The 19246-nt window shown below is 36.5% G+C and overlaps 1 protein-coding gene across 1 annotated transcript in view; it reads left to right on the plus strand.

Moving 5' to 3' along the window:
- The window catches only part of CENPE (centromere protein E), a 39807-nt gene that overhangs the window by 12710 nt on the left and 7851 nt on the right, over positions 1-19246 (plus strand). Inside the window, exons 16-35 of the mRNA XM_075709307.1 lie at positions 134-190; positions 271-438; positions 2629-2703; positions 2958-3080; positions 3440-3574; positions 4157-4334; positions 4802-4956; positions 5734-6048; positions 6925-7236; positions 7455-7613; positions 8516-8725; positions 9644-9928; positions 10040-10198; positions 11100-11321; positions 12497-12655; positions 12852-13073; positions 14104-14241; positions 15819-16019; positions 16100-16246; positions 17779-17991. Of these exons, the coding sequence (XP_075565422.1) occupies positions 134-190; positions 271-438; positions 2629-2703; positions 2958-3080; positions 3440-3574; positions 4157-4334; positions 4802-4956; positions 5734-6048; positions 6925-7236; positions 7455-7613; positions 8516-8725; positions 9644-9928; positions 10040-10198; positions 11100-11321; positions 12497-12655; positions 12852-13073; positions 14104-14241; positions 15819-16019; positions 16100-16246; positions 17779-17991 (3633 nt within the window). The remainder of the gene's footprint in view (positions 1-133; positions 191-270; positions 439-2628; positions 2704-2957; positions 3081-3439; positions 3575-4156; positions 4335-4801; positions 4957-5733; positions 6049-6924; positions 7237-7454; positions 7614-8515; positions 8726-9643; positions 9929-10039; positions 10199-11099; positions 11322-12496; positions 12656-12851; positions 13074-14103; positions 14242-15818; positions 16020-16099; positions 16247-17778; positions 17992-19246) is intronic.

Below are 19246 nucleotides of genomic sequence, written 5' to 3' on the forward strand. Positions count from 1 at the left end.
GTTTTGTGGTGAATGATCCAGTAAGCTTTGGTATTTAAACAGGACTAGCCATGAAAAGACAAGCAACAAGGAATATAATAGTAAACTTGCTTGACTGTGTAGATCAGTTAACTGAGAACAAGTCTTTTTCTAGACTCAGAGAGACTTTGAAGAATCTGTGCAACTCTGTGAAGCATTAGCACTAGAAAAGGTAAGTCTGTTCTGTATTTTCTAGAAATAAGACTGACATTCCAACAACAACTATTAAAGTTTCTTGTGCTGCTTCTTCAGGATATTGCTGTAAATGAGGTAAACGTCCTGCAAGCTAACTTTAATAACCTAGTGTTGGAAAATGAGCAGTTGAAATTAGAAATAAATGAAATGAAGGAGAAACTGAAGGAAAAAATAGAAATGGATGAATTTGAAGCACTGGAAAAACAAACACAAAAAGATCATGAGGTAAGGTGCATTGAAATAAGTAGAGAGAGATAAAAATTCTCTATGCTCAAATGTTTTCTAGAGTTTATTCAGTGTACATATATTTGGATGTTGATTCACAAACAGATTGTTCAGCAACAGAATGAATGAACCCAGGATTTAAACTGGATTTACACAGAGTGTAAAATCTACACTTAAATTTTTGGAGAGCAGCATACTGAAGTCTGGTTAAACATATATTTGTGTGTGTGTATATGTATCCATATATTATTTTTATATATGCATGATCTGAATTTCAGTCTAGATTTCTGCAAGAGACCATTGTTTTGCTGCATAAATACATTTTAGAACTGTTTTGAAGTTCAAGTGTGGCTGCTAAACCATATTTCACATATTTCTTGTGCAAAACATCTTGGCTTACAATCCAAGATAGCTCTGGCTTTTGGTAATCCATTGAACTACGTGAGCATTAACTTTAACACACTATTAAATTAGTAATAACATTTTAAAGTGATAGTGTAAATAGTAATGTCTGTGGAAAATTGAAGCATTGTATTTTGTGCCAGGAAGTCAGAAAAGGTAACCCTAGCTACTGGATAACTTATGATATAGGAAATGCTGACTTCCAGTTCTCTTCACCTCCTTGTGCTGTTAGTGGAGATGTACCTTATTTGTCCAAATGTTTTGTGCTCTGATTCTGTAACCTAAAATATGTATTATTAGGGCTAGACTGTGAAATAAGTCACAGTGCAAAAAACCCAACAACCAAACGACAACAAAAAAACCCCAGACAAAACCAACACCAAACAAACAAAATGCCAAAACCAACAACTTGAGGTACCGAGACATGGATGTATTATTCCATTTTTCTTGACACCTTCTCTGCAGATTACTTGTACACACTAGTCTGTTTAATATCCTCTGACCATGAAACTAAGGTTGGAGCTGAAGTTACATCCTTTTGCATTGTTGTTTCAGGTTACAATTTAACAAGGTCACCTCTCACTTCCACTGTCTTCCCTACAAAGATTTATGGATCTTAAACAAAATGGATCCATAATAGATTATGATTTAGCTTGTATTTAAGATTCTTTTTAGAAGACCCTTTGTATGCTAGACTTTGTGCTATCTTTCTTATCAGCCAACAAAAAATCCTCAGTTACAGTTTTCCCTGCAAAGTTTTTGTCTCTAAAAACAGATGCAATGTTCTTAAGTAGCTTCTATTACACGAATTGCTTTTTAAATGATTCATGTTTTCAGATATGTAGCTAAAGACAGTCTATAAAATGTAAGCATTTGTTGACACTCATGTAGGAGATTAATTACAGCAATACTGAAAGGTCACACACTTCATTAAATACATTAGTTGAAATCCATCAGTTTAAATCACCACAGATATATACAGGTAAACTCTAGTATTCTAATAATAATGCTAAATGACTTCTGACAGTAGTATTGTACCGTATCTTCTACAACCATCCTCTGATTTTAAGATTACAGATTGAATTTTCTTCTCACTATACTCCTAACTATATAGAAATACTCACAGGAGAGTGCTTGTTTTAAAGCTTTTCACTGATCTTAAACTTACAGATTGGATTTTCTCCTTGCCTACGCTTGTGACTATACAGAAGTACTTGTAGATAAGTGCTTATTGTAAAGCTCTTCTAACAAAGATCAAAAGAAAAGAGTTCTTCAATCTTTAGAAGTGCTTTTCTATCTAGTCTTCTACTTGTGCTGCCTTTCAGAGGATGCCAGTGAATGTGTTCATGTCTTGCTTTAGCTCAGTTTTGGCACCTTCTCATTCTTGTTAGTGAATATATTAAATAATAAATATCTGCACTGTGTCATAAAAAGCCGCTTAACATGACTAGAATTTGAAGTGTCATATCTGTACAATTTCTGCATTAATTGCTTTGATCACGATGCTCTTGCTTCTCAAGCTATTGATGATTAAATTGTACTTGAATCCCTTCTAATTAATGGGAAACTAAAACAGAGCTTTGCATCTCATCCATCCATTTGAAAGAATATGTAGCAACCTGCTTTGTAGCTGTTTAAATAGATATGCGGGTGTATATATGGTTTGCCCACTAATAGAAAAGAAAACACAAGATAGACCTTGCTTATTTTCATGGTGTTAGCAACTAAAACTACTGGTGCGGGTGCTTTCTAACATCCTCTGCAATTTTGCTTCAATTTGCTCCACAGATACAACTAATGCATGAAATTACCAACTTAAAGAATCTAGTTTCAAATGCTGAAGTGTACAATGAGGAACTTGAGGTGAGCCTGTCCATGAATTTACATACAATAAGACTTGTATGAAATATGCTTGGTTTGTTTATCTTGACATAACGTATCTGCTGAGGACAACTTAGACATCATTGGGCTCTAGTTAGTCTTACCGGCTATAAGGAGGATATGCCTAAAACCCATGAACGCTTACTATGTACAAAGCAGGTTTTTGTTAAATTCTTGCCTGAAAAACCAAACTGGGCACTAGAATCTTCCTTCTCCCTCTTTTCTCCAACTTTTAGGCAGAAATAAACTCCAAATTGGAACAGCTGAAAGAGAAAGAGAACAAAATAAAGATATTACAGAATCGTGTGGAAGAATTACAGAAAGCAGGAGCAGAAAAAAAGGACACATCTTTTTCAGTGGTAAATCTGAGTTTTCTGCTGGGCTTAGAGATAGTTTTGGTTTTGTTGGAGGTTGGTTAAATTTAGGTATAACCTTAGTATAATTGGAATCTGCTTCCCTACAGATGTTAGGAAAATTTTTTTACAAAGCTTAAAATGCTAATTACTTCATTATCATACAGCAGTACTCTGAAGTGAAGCTATGGGAAATGCTGTTCTTTATCCCATCTCTCAAACGAGCCTGCTACTGTTCCTTTTACAATAAACTTACCATGTTTTCTGAGCCTGTATTTACCTTTTTAACCACTTTATAATGAACACACCTGCTTTATTATGGCTATATATTTTTGGATTTCTTTGAGCATTTATCTCTTTTTCAGGGAGATTCTGATAAGCTAATTGAGGAAATTCAGCAGCTGAATAAATCCCTCTTAGATAGTGAAACCATAGCCTTGGATGCCAAAAAAGAATCCGCTTTTCTCAGAACTGAAAATTTGGAGCTGAAGGACAAGATGGCAAGTACCTGTTAAACTGCATTTATAGCTGTACAAAATGCTAAGGGCCTATCTGCTCCCAGACTAGCGAAGGCAGCAATTGAAAAGACAAGATATGGTAGAGTATTTGGAGAAAGGTAGTGACTCGTGCTCCAACTAATGTTTTTATTATGGAATTCATAGAAAATGGGTCTTCAGGAGAAAGATAAGAAGAAAATAGAAGCTTCTTCCACAGGACTGGGTGGGTTAGCTCTAGGTTTACCAGAGAGGGGGAGTTACTAGGACATCAGATGCCAAACCTAATTTTACCAGAGAACAAAAGAGAATAAGGGGTGTGAACTCAGAGAAATGGGATGGAGCTTACTTTGAGCTTTGAAGGAGTAAAGACAAAATAGTAGAAACAGTTATGGCCCTGACCTAGTGGTATGTTTTGGTATAGGACTGACAGGAATGCAATTGTTAAATTGTGACTTATTGTGCCATATTTATCAGGGCCAAAGGTGTTCAGGGACAACAGGAAATGTGACAGATGCAATATTTAAATGTTAAGCAAACAGGCTTTTCTTTTGTATGTGAATTGCATGTTGTTTTGTTTTCCTGAAGAATGAACTCTTAAATAATTACAAGCAAATGCAAAAGGATATTCAATTCTATCAAAGCCAAATAGAAGCTGGAAAAGCCAGTTACAAAAAAATGCAAGCTGACTTGCAGAAGGAGTTGCAGTCTGCATTTCAAGAAAACACAAGGCTAACTTCACTGATGGAGGGTAAAGTTCCAAAAGGTACTGTTTCAGGTGGTGCTTTTTTCCTCTCGCCCTCTCTTCCCTTTTTCCCCATAATGGTGTGGGGATAGGGAAGACTTTGGCTCTGTTTTCTCAAATACTTAGAGTTTCTGTCAATATAAAATATTGGAGTATCTGGTACTGCTGGCACATAGTAACTGCTTTAGCACTTCCTTGAACTATTTGGAAAAGTGCAACTTATGGAATATTTTGTATTTTGCACAAAGACGGTCAAGTTAATGAAGGCTCTTTGGGAGAATCTAAGATAAATTGCGTGTCAACCTAACAAGTGATGACCGAAGTCAGACCAGTAGTTTCATCTTTTAATTGTTGGCCATTGTAAAATATACGTTTCTAGAATTATACTGATATGACATCCAGAATGTATCATAAATCTTCTGCTTAATTTAAAACATGCTTTTCTTCTCTCACGCTCTCTTACTAATCTAAATTTGTTAATTCTCTAGATCTGCTGTCTCTTGTGGAGCTGGAAAAAAAGGCAGCTGACTTAAAAGGAGAACTAGAAAAAGCATTGAAAGAGAATGCACTTCTACAAAAACAAATAAACGAGCTATCAGAATTTCAGTCTCTACCGAACACTGTTGAGATACAGCAGAAAGAGGTAAACAACAAAAAAAATCTTTCTCCTTGTTTTTGTATTGAACTTGACTAGTAACATATTAATGGAGGCTTATTGGATATGATGTTTTAAAGCCAAAAGTTGTGGTGAATCAAATAATCCAAGATTTTACAACTAAGTTCATCAAATTATTGTTCCTGAGGTATTTCATATTTGCACCTAGGAATATATTTAAGATCACATGTTTAGCCACAAAGTCTACTCTAATCAGGAATTTCTAGTCCAACACTTGCCTGCCTATTTGCCATGGTCACCATTGATAACTCTGTGTGTATGTATAATGGTGTTTGATCCTAGTTTACTGTTCCAAAACTGAATTTTTGTCTAATTGGGCAAAGAGAAAATTTTAAGACCTCTTAGCAGAAATGCTGCTTGAGAAGTGAGAGACTTAACTTGCAAATTCTGAAAACTTGTAAGGAAACTTTTCTGTTTCCTGGCAGGTCAGGGCTTAGGAGACTAACTTGGCCATAAATGTGTATTCAGGGGTTTGTTTGCAAACACTTTCTAGGTTTCTTTATCCTTAAATACCTGCTGCTAAGTATGTGCAGTGAAAATTATCCAGGGGTTTGTCTGTCTTATCTTTGAAGGTTTGTTTGCTAGACAGCTCCATCCCAACAAAGCAAAACCCGATGAATGTACTGTTCTGTGTGTTTGGCTGTACTTTATTTTCTATATCTGCATATGAACGTGTTTTTTGTCATGCAGCTATAACACATACTGATTTAGAAAACACTATTATTATTGCTTTTCTGTTGGCAGATTCTTGAAAAGTGTGAGGAGCTACGCTTATTAAAATTGGAAAGAGAAAAGCTGCTTTCTGAAGTAGCTGATAGTGAAATTAGACTTAAACATATGACTGAAGAAATTGGAAAATCAAAAGACAATCTAGCAGATGCACAACTTAAATATTTAAAGTCTGATCAGGAATATGTAGCACTTAAACAGCTCCATGAAGAACTAGAGCAAAAATATCTGGCTGCATCAGAAAACAATGAACAAATGAAGCTCCAACTAGATATTCTATCTAAAGAAGCACGAGAGTCTAAAACAACTTTGGATGAAGTGAAATTAGAGGTCAGTGTCAGCTTGCTCCTTTTTACAGATAAGACATGAATAATTCATTCATACAGCGTTTAAAAAAAAAAAAAACAAAAAACAAAAAACAAAAAAAAAACCCCAGAACTTTTGGAGAAATAGTCTTAAAGGTATAAATAACATTATCATTGAAATTCCTCTAGCATAAGTGGGTACTACTTATTTTATGCCAGGTGTATAAGGTTGCAGGATTTTGCAGCTCAATGGTCTCTTTCTTCCTGGGTACAGAAATGTATATATTGCTCCAGGTTATATGTTCTCCTTCTGTACTTGACCTTTTAATTCTTCTTTTCCCATTCTTAAGTTATATCTTTATTATGCAAATGTTTTTTTAAATATGCTGCTATGACCTATCTAAAGTCATAGAAACAAAGTTTCCTCATCAGGAACTGGAGTCTGTTTAGAACAGAAGATCTTTCAAACCAAAGAGAATCGCCACGTAAATTGGCAATTAGAAAGGAAAAAAACATTTAAGAAGAAAAGGGAACTGAAGATGCATATTTTTGACAAGGCTTCTGGCACTGACATGGCTGTCATACTCCAGCTATGGATTTGATAATTCCTAATTTAATCATTCCTAAGCTATGCTACAGTTTCATGCCTGCTGTTATGTTGCAGTAAGACTTTTGCTGCTAAGGAGAAACCACAGGAAGGTTCCATAAACAAATGCTTATTTCATGTGGGCAAGAATATAAGTAGTGACTTAAAGTGTCATGATGAACTTCCTGTTCTGTTATTGAAAGCTAGCATCTCTCACCCTTTCTAAGACAATGTAAGATTCTGTGAGAACATGTACACAGTATGCAGCTTTTGCATTACAATGAAAGTGCCTGCCTTTTCCTTTACAAACTAAAGCTCTCTAGCAAAATGAAAGAACTGGAAGAAAAGACAGTAGAGCACAAACAACTTCTTGAGGTAAGAGAAGACTTTATTCGGACTCAGCAGAAGTTAAATGAAATGGAGCAATTAAAAGAGCAAGAAAAGATTACAGAGTTAAGACTGGAGGCCAAGAATTTGGAGATCCAGGCAGTTCTTCAGCAGCTTACTGAATGTCAGGAAGAAATAAAAACTTTAACTCAGGAAAGAGATTACCTGAAGCAAAAAGAGGAGTCTCTCCAAGCTGAGACAGACCAACTCAAAGAGGATATAAAGGACACTGTTTCAATGGTAGGAATTCTGCCTTTATAGAAATGGACCATACATGTTAAGGGGGAGAGTGTAAGAACATTTATAAACCATACTGAAATACATAGGGGAACAGGGGAGTGGGGGTTTATGTACGGTTTTTTTGTGAGTTGTTTTTTTCTTTTTTAATCAAGAAGTGCTTACTAATGTTGCAAATACTTAAATTTTCTTTTGTGGATTTTCTTTCTTTCATTCTAAAGAACATTTTGGCACATGAAGAATTGAGAAATACGCAGAGTTCTCTCAAGCAATCCCAGGACACTGTCAAGAAGTTGGAAAAAAATATTTCTGAAAAAGAATCTCAGATCCTGAGTGTTGAAGAAGCACTAGGGAAAACCATTAAAGAACTTGAAATACGGGTAAAACATTATGTAATAATTCAAAATAAAAATGCTTTTAATGTGTTTTCCAACACTGTGAAAATGAGCCTAGTTAGTCTGCGTATAGTCTTTTCTGCTTGTCCTTAGAAAATTCTAGGCTTTTGGTAGAAAGTGGGCAAGAAAGTAGTACTGCCTGATCCAAGTCTTCACCAGTTGCTGATCTATTTCTGTAAAGCTTCAAGCTGTAGTGTACGCTCTAATAAACCTCTGCTTAACTAGTGTGCCCTGTGGTTGTCAACTTGCATGGTGGCATTAGATGGCAAATGGAAGAAGAGATAAGGGTTCCTTAAGGGTAGGAATGAGGCTAATGTTTTATAATGCTCAGTCCCAATGAGAAGGGTAACGCATGGTTGTAAATGGCAGCTCAGTTCCCAACAGAAGGCTGATCCACTGGTTTTTGTGCCTCTTTGTTCAACAACTGACAAAGAAGGGTGCTGAGAATATTGTATGTTACACAGTTGCTTCAGTGGCACAGTTTCTCTGGAGGGAGAATCTATAGTATCTGAGATTGGATTTTTCTTGAAGTATATCAGCTGCCAGACCCAGCAAGTCAATGGTTGTCAATTCAGCATTTGCGTGTTTTGGAACAGATGCACAAAAATGATCCAACAGGTGTTTGTTATTTGGCTTCTTTGTCTCAGACTTTTTCTAGATAAAAATCTGGCCAATATTGCAGAATAGACTGCTAAAAGGTTAGCATTTAAAACAAAACAGGTGACAAAGGCCAAAGACTTTTTGTTTTGCAAAGTTCTGGAGTTTTTCTAGTTTGGTTACAGTGGTTTGATGTTAAAAATACTGTAGCAGAGTGAATCAAACAACTTCTGCATTTAATTTTGGTTTTGAATTGATAGAAATACTGTCTGTGCACATTTTTTTTATAGATATCACAAATGACGGAAGAAATAAAAATCATCACATCAGAGAGAGACAAGCTTGCTGAGGAAAAATCAGAAAATAATAACTGTAGAGAAAGTGATCAGCTTCAGATGCTAAAGGAACAAATCCTTTTCCTTACACAAGAGAACAATTCATTGCAGGATAAGCTGGACAGTTTACCCTTGAAAAAAGAAGAGTATGGGGAAGGAACTTTGGTAATCATGCTAAGGCTGTAGTGGAAAGCATGCTTATTTAAACTTCCACATGAGTGAAAATAATTTGCAAAACAAACTGGAGAAAAGGGTCCTGCTACTTGACTGCAGACCATTAAACACCAGGATTATTACTGTTTACTTGAAATATATTCCACCCATATTAATGTATATGGACAACTAGCAGGAGAATATGACAAACATTTTTCTGTAAATAGAATTTTAACTTGGTACAGGGTGGTGATGTTCCAAGTTGATCTGCACAGGGATGTGGTTCTATAATTAAGTAGTTGAACCTCAAAATTGCTCATCTGGAAAGGGTAGTTCTGCTTTTTCAAAGCATAGATAGAACCAACTTTTTTTTCCTGGCAGTGAAAGGGATATTGCAGCTAACATTTTCCATAATTGGACATGCTGATTGCACAGGTGTTATGTGTGTGTATATACATATATGCACTGTGAAAAAACTGAAGTATGTGCATATATTTTAATATGTTTGGAGGGAGTGGACAAATTTCAAGGAAATCATTGTCTTGACACCATTATTATCTACCATTGAGACTAGAAATATGGATAAGGTCTCTGTAGTTTGGTTTGGGGGGGGGGGTGTTTGGGTTTTTTGGTTTGTTTTTTGGGTTCTCCCCCCCCCTCCCCCCCAGCTTAAGCTGTCGCCATGAAATTCTACTTCTGGTAATCTGTTTCAGAAGTCCCCACTTCAAATTTTACTTCTACATGTCTCTAACTTCAAGAAACTTGAATTGCATATTGAGTTTAGTCAAATCTTATTATTCTGAAAAAAATACAAATCTCTCTAAAACATTTCTTCCATTTATTTTACAAAATCAACATATCAAAGGTTAGATATGTTTCTCTTAAAGCTACTTCCCCAAATGTGTTGATGTCTATCTCCATCTAAAATAGACACCACAGATTCAAGAAAAATCTATTGAGCAAGAATTATTTCTTCTGAGAGAAGAGCTGAGCCAGGCACAAAGAAAATTGCATGAAATGGAGGAAGTGAAGGCCAATGAATGTCAAAGAGAATCTGAAAAAATGGGGACAACAGATTTTATTCCAAAACTGCATGACTGTCAGGAAGTGGGCACTCTGACAGAAAGAGGAGATGATAATCTTAAAATGCAACTGGAGAACCTCCAAAATGAGAGAGACCAGCTAAGAGAAACTATACAGGAGACAATTAGCATGGTAAGAAAAATGGTCCTATTGCTTTAGGATAATAGCTTTAGTAAACTGATGTCTTAAATTTTGGAAGTGTTGTTCGGGCTTTAATATACTTTAACTGTGGTGTGTCCAAAGAATTCAGAGATGCAGGAAGAGTTGAGATGTGCTCATGACTCTCTCGGACAACATCAGGAGACTATTATGGAGCTGAAAGGAAGTATTTCAGAGAAAGAAAATCAGCTCTTGGAAGCGCAAGAGGCATTGAAGAAAACAACTGATGAACTGCAGGAGAAGGTCAGATGCAGTTTTGTCAAGTAAACTAAAAATTCTATCAGGATTGGTAACCCATATCCTCTACAGTCTTCAGTTTGTAAGGGTTCAGTAAATGTAATAATGAAACTCAATTAAAAGTTTTTCTCTCTCTCCCCCCACCCCACCCCCGTCCCCGTACTGCTTCTCAAAAGAATTCTGCACAACAGAGGCAGTGAAAAGATGATCAAATGCAATTTGACCTGTAAGCTACAACCCTTACTTATAACTAAACATGCCTTAGTGCTGAATGATGGAATATTATTTGGAATCAATACTGGTCTTTGACCTCAATGCATTTTCCAAGTCTTTAAACTTTTTAAATTCTAATAATATGCCTTTTTGCTATATAACTCTGAAGATACTTCAGGAACTAATAGGCAGTTTAGCTCATTCTTTAACTTGCTGCACTATTATAAATTTCTTCTACTTATTATTTTCATATCTAAAGCTATTGTGGCTTTTAGGCTTGATTTTAACAAACATTAATATCCCCTATCTGCTGCGGATACAGCAACGGAGAAATTTTTATAGAATTATAATGGCCTGTAGGTTTTTACATATTCAATTTGTCTACCAATGAGACAGAAGCACTGAAACCTGATTGACTCTTAAGCAAAATTGTTACATCTTTCTTTGCTTACTATAGCAGTAAACTAATGAAGGTGTCTTCTGTGAAATAATCCAGTTATATACGATCCATATGTACAATAGCACTTGTGAAATATGATCCAATAACACTCTTCTCAAATCAGAGTCTGATTACTGCGACAACAAAATTTAATAAATTAGAATGTTACTGGGGTTTTCTTCAAACTAACTATCAAATTGCTTCTACCCATGCCGGAGATGAAGTATTAATACTGGTTCTTATTTGTTTTTTCAGCTCACTGAAGTAACTGAAAACCTGACCCATGTCTCTTCTGAATATGGCAAGCTACTGGCAGAAAAAGAACAAATGGAAAGAAAAATGAATGAGCATATCTGTCAGCAGCTTGAGAAAATCACTTTACTTAATCAGGAGAAAGATGAGCTACAGCAAATGGTAGAGACTTGTAAAGCAGAAAGAGATCGGTTAGAGGCTGACTATCAGGAAAGCAAGGAGAGAGTATGTACAAAATCTCTTAAATAATTGTTTTAAAGGCAGGTTGTACCACTCTAAATTATTTTGGTCATGAAGCTGTCTGCTATTCAGTATCTCTTCCTCTCCCTTCACTTGTTCATAGCAGCAGTAAACTAAAAATTTAGTTTACTATTCCAATCTGGATTTTGCAACCTGTCTCATTTTTTCTTCCCCCTATCCCCTTTCTGTCCTTTCGGTCACTGTGCCGCTCCGGGTTTAGGCACAGTTGTCTGCCACCTGCTGGACAAACGCTCTGGAAGTTCCTGTTACATCTTTCATTTACGGTGCCTTTGCATTTAGCACTGAACAGTAGAGGTAATCCAGGTTTGCTGATATTTAAGGCCTTAATTTTCCTACCACTTCAGCTCATTCTGGATTGATGAAGAGAAAGCTAAACCTAGAGAAGAAACTGATTAGCTATCCTATTTCTCCTTCCTGATATCTTATTTCCTGGCAGATGTGTGACTTCAATATTCTAAGTATTTGCATGAAAAGTATGCTTATGTTGACACGCTATTTCAGACAAATTTGTTCTCATATGTGTTAACAAAAATCAAGCTGATAATTTTTAAAGTTAAAAGGAAGTCTGGTAAATTTTTTTTTCCTAGGAGAAGCTCTGCAAATTATTTTAAGAAATGTAAAAGCTTTCGTATGAATTGTAGCAAACCTCTGGTAGAACCACTGATCTCTTAAGTATGTATAACCAACTAATTTAAAAATTAAAACTAGGATTATCAAATCTTTAATTTTAGACTTACATCTTGCTACTAAACAATTGGACAAATTGTTCATGTAACTGGTGGAAGTTGCCACAAGAATAAGGGTATCTTTCATGGTGGGGTGGGTTTTTTGTGTTTAAATAGTCATCTGCATAATCTGTTCCCCCCACAATGTTTATGTTTTTCCCTTTCTTCTCTAATTCTGCCTACCTTGGTTTTTTTAACTGATAAAGACTATTATTAAAGACTGTCTTCCTTTGCAGTTCTTAAACTAGGCATGGGGGAATGACAACTGAGTGGTTTTTTTCCTGAAGCAAAAGTCTGATTATTCTGATAGTTCTCTCCTAGAAATCCAAATGCCTTTGACTTATTGTTCTTAACTCCTGATAAGCAAAACTTAGTTATGCTGAGTGAACATCCATGTAATACCTTCTTCTGCAGTCCTTAAAAGTTCTGACAGAAATGGAAAATCTACAGGAAGAGCTAAGGCATCAGAAAGAGCAAGCTGATATCCAGAAGAACATGCTAGCAAATGGAGAAGAGAAATTGCAAAACACTGAAGAGAAACTAAATGAAGAAATAAACAAACTGAAAGAAAAGGCAAGTACAGTAATAAGAAACTCTTAAAATAATTTAGAGGATGTCCCCTCAAGGACTCATCAGAATAACAGGTATTTATCCATAATAATTTGTGCTGTTTTATTGGTCCAATAGATGATGTCATGGTAATACAATTCAGCAACAGAAGAGGGGTTTTTGCTAATAATGTGTTGACTTTATACTCTTTTTTTAATAGGTAGTCCAGTTGAACGAGGACTTAAATTTGGTAACAAAGGAAAGGCACCAGCTGCTGGGAGAACTGAAAGAAAAGACTGAGAGTGAAAGTGATAAACTTCAACAGCTGGGGAAACAGTGTGATCTGTTAGCACAGGAGAGAGATCAGCTCCAGGAAATGCTGGAAGGTGTTAGAGCAGAGAAGAACAAACTGGAGATTAACCTGCAGGAGAGTGTTGATAAGGTGCTTTATCTTTGATTAATGTATAATAAATATAAATGCTTGGTAGAGGAAGACGGTTAGTTCTTGAAGCTGTCTTGAAAAATGTCTTATAAGTATTAATGTTATATACCTAGTCTGCAGAATATTGGCATGCTTTAACTTCTGTCTTGTGGAATGGTATTTAAAGATGTGTATTGAAAATGTTATCTGAGGCTTCTTTATTTGGGAATAAAAGAGGAACCTGAAAATACATGGGTTTCATTACCAAAACACTTAACAGGCATTTTTTAATTAATTTTGTGAAATGGTACACTTTGTAGTTGAGCTCCAAAGTTTTGAAACTAAAGCTGACAAGTTCTGACACTTCTATTTCTCTTCTGGATGAGGCATGTCTTCACAACAGTGAAGTAGTATCCATATTGGGTAGTATCCATTGAGCAGCAGTCCTTGTTCGGATACTGAATAATCACTTCAAATATCTGTAGTTAATTCAAATCTATGGTGGAAGAAGAATCTTCTTACTCTCAATATCTTCCAATTCATCTATTTCTGAGTAGCAGTTGTCTTGCTGTAAAACTTAAACTTCACTGGAAATTCAGAGGTTTAGTGAAAGGAATGATAGTTCTATAATAAATCATCAAAGATAATTTAACAGCACTCTGACAACAGTCCAACTTAACTTGTGTTAAGTGATAATTTCTAGATAGTTCTTCATGTGAATCCTACTCAAATTATGTCTCTGCTTTGTGTTACTCATCTGTATAAACAGGGATTGCAGAAAATATGTCCAAACATGTTTTTAGCATACTTTGTCTAATTCTTTACAATACTAAGGATTTATCAGTGTACTAGTTGGCAGGCTTTGCTTAGTGAAAGGAGAAACTTTCAAAGACAAAACTTGAAATTTCTTGTACTCAAACTGAAACAGGTTGTGTTTTTGTGCCAAGTATTTTGACTCCCATGAAATATTGAGTGGCCTGGTGTGTGAGAGGTAGATTTACATGCTATCTCAGAACTTAATTTCATATTTGTCGCTCTATTTTTACTGCAGATTCTTGAAACCGAAAAGGAATTGAAGTGGCAACAAGAACTCCTCACCAATGAGAAGACCAAAGCTGAAGAAAGGGAAGAACATTTGTTAAAGGTTCAGAGGCGGTCAGAGATTTTGGAGGACAGCCTAACAAACAAGGTGAGGAGTTTTCTTTTGAGAGGCTATTTTGTCTTCTGATGCTTTATCACTGATGTGATAAACTTTTGCTTAAGACAAATCCTATTTGATTTTTAATTTTTAATTTTCAGTGCATCATTTTTATGGGTGCTAAACAAGCATGAGTGTGGGCAAAGGATTTTGTACGAGTTTGATGTTTAGAAGTAGCATCCTCAACTTGTCTCAGCCTCATAACTAGCTGGGTTAGTCATTCCATTAGAATGGACACAAATTTATCCACTGTGTGCAGTCTTAATGTAACGGTCAATCGTACATGTATTTATTCATACTTTAAAAGGCGCTATGTAGCCAGTATGAACCTAAGTGGGTTTGAATCCTTGGTGCTTTGCACACTTTCAAACTATATCTCTTATTAAGAAAGTCTTGCACTTAGCTCTTGCCAGCTCAGTCTTTTTGCACTTTCCACTTCTTCACTTTTTACCTGTCAAACTCTTCCTTTGTAGATCGAAGAGTGTAATTAAGGATTGCTTCAGATTAGCAAACATGTTACCATTTTATTCATTAGAGCAGATATAAAGACACTTCCATTGGCCATCTGTCCTGGTTTCAGCTGGGATAGAGTTAATTTTAATTTGTTTTAACACACTCTGGTCAGATCTGTCTATCTCAACCCTTCGAGCCCTATGTTGGGCACAAAAAAGGACTCCTGTGGTTTAACCCCAGTTGGCAACTAAGCACCACACAGCTGCTTGCTCATCCTCCCCCTGCCCTGGTGGCGTGGGGGAGAGAAACAACAACAACAAAAGGAAGAAAAAAAGAAAGTAAAACCCGTAGGTTGAGATAAAGTCAGTTTAATAGGACAGCAGAGGAAGAAAAAGTAAGAATAATGATAAAAGAATATACAAAATAAGTGATGTATAATGCAATTTCTCACCACCCACTGACCGACGCCCAGCCAGTCCCTGAGCAGCAATTGCTACCCCCCAGCCAACTGCCCCCAGCTTATATACTGAGCATGATGTCATATGGTATGGAATAGCCCTTTGGCCAGTTTGGGGCAGCTGTCCTGGCTGTGCCCCCTCCCAGTTTCTTGTGCACCTGGCAGAGCATGGGAAGCTGAAAAGTCCTTGACTAGTGTAAGCAGTACTTATAACACACTCATGTTTTAGTTGTTGCTCAGCATTATTCTCCTACTAAATCCAAAACACAGCAGTATACCAGCTACTGGGAAGAAAATTAACTCTATTCCAGATGAAACCAGGACACCATCTCTTATGCAATCTTGTATTTCTTTTCATTTTCTTGTGATATGGACATATTTTGACTGCCTTTTTGTTTGTTTCCTCTTGCTTTACTGAAGACCGAAGTTGACTAGAGTTCTCTGGGTGTCATGCTATTCCTCTTCCTTTTAATTTGTTTTTCTGAGTGATTAGGACACCAAAATTACTTCAAAACTTATCTTGCTGTTAGTGTGAATTTTAGAGTTATTGGAAATTGCGTTCTTTGTATTTGACACAACTGATTTGAGTACTTCATAGGGGAGTATACAAACCAGGACCAAATTGTAATTCTTGCTTTTTCTCCACTATTTATTATAGATACAACAGTTAACTGAGACACTAAATAGCGTGTCATGTGAAAAAGACCAGTTACTGGCTGAAAGAACTAGTCACTCCTTCCAACTTAAAGAACAAATCTCATCAATTAATCGAGAAAAAGATGAGCTACAAAGACTTCTCCAGGATGTCAGGTCTGAGCGGGACCAGCTCAAGACAGAATTGCAAAAAAATTCTGAGATGGTTGGTGTTGCAAGTTGCATACCTAAGTTATGAAGAACTACTTCTTGAATGGTACTTAAATATGTATGCTTTTATTTTAGTGTGTTGAAACAAATGCAAAACTGGAATGTGCTCTAGATCAACTGAAGCAGAGAAGCCTGAATGATGTGTCCATTCAGGTGAACCCACTGGATAATGCAGAGCAGGTGGCTGATGACAGCCTGAAGGAAAAATCCTTGAAAATTAAGGTAAACTTAATTCTCTGCTTATTTTAAAGATGCATGTAAAACTTTGATGTCACTTATTCTGGAGCATAAGCCTTGATTCTGTGTATAATGTATAAAATTGTTTGCATATCTTGCTAAGATGCTGCAAACCACAGGATCAGTTGATTTGCTGTTGCTTTTCAGTGACTGTGCATCTGTTCTGTGAATGTTTAAATTTAACATCTCAGTTGAGACATCTCACTTGATTTTGTTACTGTCAAGCCACCCCAATGAAAATAACCATTCATGTAGAAGCGCTTCACCATTTTGTTTCTGCAAAATCCACCCCCAAACCCTCCCTTCCTTTACTCCCCATCAAAAATAAATTGGTTTCAAATAATTTAATTTAATTAAATAGCTTCTCTCCTCAGAATAGGAAGCTTCTGTAATTCCTCAGGGCTTTTGTTAATTAACTATCCTGAGTATACTTTCTTACGGATGTGAGAAGTACTACTAAGCTACTGAAAGCCAAAATAAACCAGGATTTATGAATATGTGTGAAACACTTTAAAGAGTACCATTGTATGGCCGTCTGTGTGTCTGTGCAGCAGATTTGAGCATCATGCTACATGTGCTAGAAAGGCCTTGAGTGCTTTTTCAGTTAACACCAAAAGTGGTAAAGGACTGAATTGCAAAAATCAGTCATATGTAGCTTTCTCCATTCACGCTTTCTATCTATAGTATCTTTCTATACCACATCAGCAGTAGGGAGTGAATAATGAGGGAAGTAAACATCAGTTGATCCCTTTTAATGGCACTCTCCCCTTCTGACTTCTGTAATAGGTAAGATCTTGTCTGCCTTTCTTGTGCAGTTTTCTCAAGTATGTTGTACTTGCTCCTGCTGGATGTAGGGCATATGTTAGTTTCAATGTTTTTACTGTGGGATGAAGAGTTAAGCTGGTGAATCTTGCTTCTTTCAACTAAGAACCAAAGATGGAGGCGGAGGCAGTATGCCTAGGAAGTTTTATACTTACTTTAAAATGCATAACCTAGCTTTGTATGTGATACCTGAGTTGCAGTTTACTGGGAGTGCCTTGAAGCCTATTGCATTTCTCAGCCTGCTCACTGCTTGATCACGTCTCCCTTTTTATGGTAGAGTGCTAGGAACAATTTTATGATCCCTTTTTTTCAACAAGGGACCAAGTAGATCAACTTGGGAGCCCATCCTGAGGGCAGCCCAGCTGGCAAACTTGTGAACAGGCAACGATTTCATTTCAGGCCTGATCTACAGGTCTTGATGTGGCCAGGCAATCTAAAGCATTAAAATAATTTGAAATTGTGAAATGATTTTCTGGAAAACGAAGAAATTCTCTGCTTTTGTGCCTGGTTTAGTGTTTTTGTCATATTCCTGTGGCAAGTCAAAACCAAAGTCTTAGTCCTATTAACTTTTCTGTTGTAAAACTAGTACATACTGTAGGGGTTAGTCCTGGAGTTTGATGGTTTATTTTAAGCTTCTGTTTATAGCTAATCACTCTTTTCCTTATTGTGACTGAATTTGTTTCACTTGCATTTAGGAGCTTCTTGAGAAATTCCCAAATATGGGGAAGAGGTATGAATGTCTTTCTACAGTGTCTCTTAATCTAAAGAATGAACTGAATAGTCAGAAAGCACTGATGACTGTGATACTGACTCAGCTTTCATCGGAACAGAGTAAACAAGTCAAAAGACTTCAAACTGAAAATGAGAAAATAAACAGTCATCTCCAGAGTTTATTGAACAAACTGAAGGTACTAACTTAAAATGCTGAATATGTGGATGCTTCATATTGCTTTGGTTTTTTTTTTTAATAAGCTCTCAATATTAACAGCTAGGACTCTATACTATAGCTTTGATTTTTGTGAATCTGTATCTTGTGGAAAATAAATTGATAGTAAATGCTTTACAATCCTGGAAGACTGGAAATATTTAAAGTTAATCAACCTTAGTTTTTGACTGTAGTTCAGCTGCTTTGCAGTGTTACTTCTTGAATATTAATCCATTTTAATTGGGAAAAGAAATTTTCTTTCTGTACTCCATAAATCAAATTATGGACCCCTAAGTATGTATTTTATTGTGAGGGAAAGAAACATGCAAGATGCCTTGGAGATGCATATTTACTCTGCAAAACTACCCGAGTAGTTTGGTAACTTCTCTAGCCTTGCAGACCTTCCCCAATTTGTCGTTCAGTGGAGAAACTGATTCCAATTATCAGAAAAAAAAGTTAAGGGCAATTGGGAAAGAATTCTTGTTATTGTATGCAGAAGTGCAGTAAATGATAAAGTGTTTTTTCTGTTTCCTTATTTACCATGAAATGTCAAGGGGTTTTTTTGTTTGAGGGGTGGGGAGGGCAGGCCCAGGGAGAGGGTGAGGTTCATGTCCAGGATGCAAAGGTACTGGGCATGATCTTGAGAGTCAGTCGTCTCTATATCCATTAGCTAAAAAGTTTAACAACTATTCCAAAGAGCCTTATTTCATAACTTCACATAGGGTTTTTAGGCTTTGATGTCCTTTCCCCGGCACCTCAGATGCCTTTTAACTTTTACGGTTAAAGATGTTTAAGATTTAAGTAGTGATCTCAACTAGAATAAAGCTTTAAATCAACACAGTGATATTATTCTTGTAGATTGTCCTGGTTTCGGCTGGGATAGAATTAATTTTCTTCCTAGTAGCAGGCATAGTGCTGTGGTTTGGATTTAGTAGGAGAAGAATGTTGATAACACGCTGATGTTTTGAGTTGTTGCTGAGTACTGCTTATGCTAGTCAAGGACTTTTCAGCTTCCCATGCTCTGCCAGGTGCACAAGAAACTGGGAGGGGGCACAGCCAGAATAGTTGATCCAAACTGACCAAAGGGCTATGCCATACCATATGACGTCATGCTCAGTATATAAACTGGGGGGGGCGTTGGCTGGGGAGCAGCGATCGCTGCTCGGGAACTGTCTGGGTATCAGTTGTCAGGTGGTGAGCAATTGCATTGTGCATCACTTGCTTTGTATATTATTATT

Source organism: Pelecanus crispus, chromosome 4, assembly GCF_030463565.1.
Source record: "Pelecanus crispus isolate bPelCri1 chromosome 4, bPelCri1.pri, whole genome shotgun sequence".
NCBI lineage: Eukaryota > Metazoa > Chordata > Aves > Pelecaniformes > Pelecanidae > Pelecanus > Pelecanus crispus.